Raw genomic sequence first — 2,029 nt, forward strand, 5'->3', positions numbered from 1 at the left:
TCTTTATGATGAACTTTAATAATGCTTCATTATTTCCAGACACAACCTGCTGCCAGAACCATGCGATGCACTTTGTATCCTTCTGTTGTATTCCTAAAGACTGGTTCCCTGCATGTGCATTTTGTTTCCTGTTGTATATTGAAGATATCCACCTACAGGTCACTTCTGCTGCATTATGGATGTTGGCTTCATCAGTGATTCTGCTACATTTGACCTCGATGTCATGTGTCCATCCTTTGTGTGTTGTTGAGTTCCCTACACTATTGGATACTTCATGTGCTCGACTATGATGCTGCATTGATGATTTCTTCCTCTTAGCCTTATATTTTTCTTTAATGGATTGCCAGTTCAAATAATTGATTTTCCTCAAGCTTATCATGTCACCTTTCCTCCTTCAAGTGATTGAGCGCAAAGTACTAATACCACCCATAGAAGTCGTATTAAGTGACATGGCTTGAGCACAGTATCGATTCCTGCAAAAAAGAACCCAAGGTTAGTAAAATAACATTTTTCGACTTCCTTTCCTCTCGTAGGATTTGAAATCATCCCCTTTGACCTTGTGTTAACCTCTCCTTCTACTGCATCGAAGCCTTTACTCTCAGAAATTGACATTGCATTTTGTCTCCATTAACTAGTCTTCTGCCTTGTGTATCCAGATGATGAAAAGAGTGGCATTCTATAACTCCTTGATCAAGAGCATAGTTTGCCAAATGATCAGCTAGTTTGTTCCCCTCTCTGAAAATATGTGTTATCCTGCCATTGCACAACATTAGCATCTACCTTATCTCTTTCACTTCCTCTTCAATAACCCAGGGTTGTTTCCACTCCCTTGTGATGGCCTTCTTGAGCAGTATAGAATCAGTTTCTACCCATATGTTATTCATCTCATTAGTCAAATATTGTTTCAGGGGCTCCAAAATTGCCATTGTTTCTGCTTGAGTGTTTGTCACCTCTTGAATTTCTTTTCCACACGCATAGACCAGATCTCCTTCCTCATTCCTCAAGCAAAAGCCAATTGAACTCCTACTTGGATTACCTCTCGAGGCCCCATCAGTGTTAATTTTTGTCCAACCTGTCATAGGGAGTTCCCATAAAACCTTGTTGAACTTCAGTTTGGGAGTGTAGTTCTCCATCATTCTAAGTATATCAGGCCATCTGAATGGTACTCGATCAATGCCTAGCTTCCTTAGTTTAATAAGAGATTGAATAGTATTGCAGACTTGGTATACCACTCGATTGGTTGACACTGCCTCACCATGCTTGTTGTTGTTCCTCCTTTTCAATAGTTCCCACACAATTATACTAGGCAATGCTTGGAATATTGGTTTGAGTCTCGGATTTACCTTTGTTGTCCAGCATTTCACTATAGCTTGATGCAAGTTTAAGCCCTCAAGAGATAATCCAACATGAGAATAGAAGTAAGACCAAACCTTTAAGGCTGTGAGTGATCGATAGAAAACATGGCTTAATGTCTCTTCCTTTGGCATTACATAACACCAACATTTAGATGGCATGTAGTATCTCAACCTTCTAATTACATCATCAAGTGGTAGCTTACCTTTCCACAGTTTCCACATAAAAAATGAGATCTTAAAAGGCAATCCTTTAACTCACATGTTGTCGTATGTAATAGCTGGATCTTTCCTTCTCCTCAAATATTCCTAAGCTGACTTAACCGTTGACCTCTTTTTTCCAAACACCAGATAGGTTTGTCCAGTTCATCATTCATCGATGGAGCTTGTATGGTGCGCATAATGTGCATAGCTAAGTAACCTGGCAATATCTCTTTGATTTATGTTCATCCCACTGCCCTTCCACAACAACATCATTCATATTATGGATTGTTTCATCAACTATAAACTCTGGGGGTATTACAAAGTAAAGGCCCCCAAGCCTGTCCAATTGTCAAACCAAAATAGGGAAGATCCCATTTTTAGTTTCCAGAAAATCAGATGTTCAGTAGAGTCTCTGCATTCCAACATTTTTCTCCAAACGTGTGATCCACCTCTCCAAGGCACAACAGTTGCAT

At 39.6% G+C, this 2,029-nt stretch overlaps 1 protein-coding gene across 1 annotated transcript; it reads right to left on the reverse strand.

Moving 5' to 3' along the window:
* Positions 1-776: 776 nt before the first annotated feature.
* LOC138868911 (uncharacterized) lies at positions 777-1,487 on the reverse strand. The gene has a single exon (XM_070146491.1). The coding sequence runs from the start codon at positions 1,485-1,487 to the stop codon at positions 777-779; it is 711 nt and encodes a 236-aa protein (XP_070002592.1).
* Positions 1,488-2,029: the final 542 nt, after the last annotated feature.

Source organism: Nicotiana sylvestris, chromosome 5 (genome assembly GCF_000393655.2).
Source record: "Nicotiana sylvestris chromosome 5, ASM39365v2, whole genome shotgun sequence".
In the NCBI taxonomy this organism is placed as follows: domain Eukaryota; kingdom Viridiplantae; phylum Streptophyta; class Magnoliopsida; order Solanales; family Solanaceae; genus Nicotiana; species Nicotiana sylvestris.

Coding starts and splice junctions, on each gene's coding strand:
- LOC138868911 (XM_070146491.1), bottom strand. CDS start 1,487: ATGCCAAAGGAAGAGACATTAAGCCATGTTTTCTATCGATCACTCACA.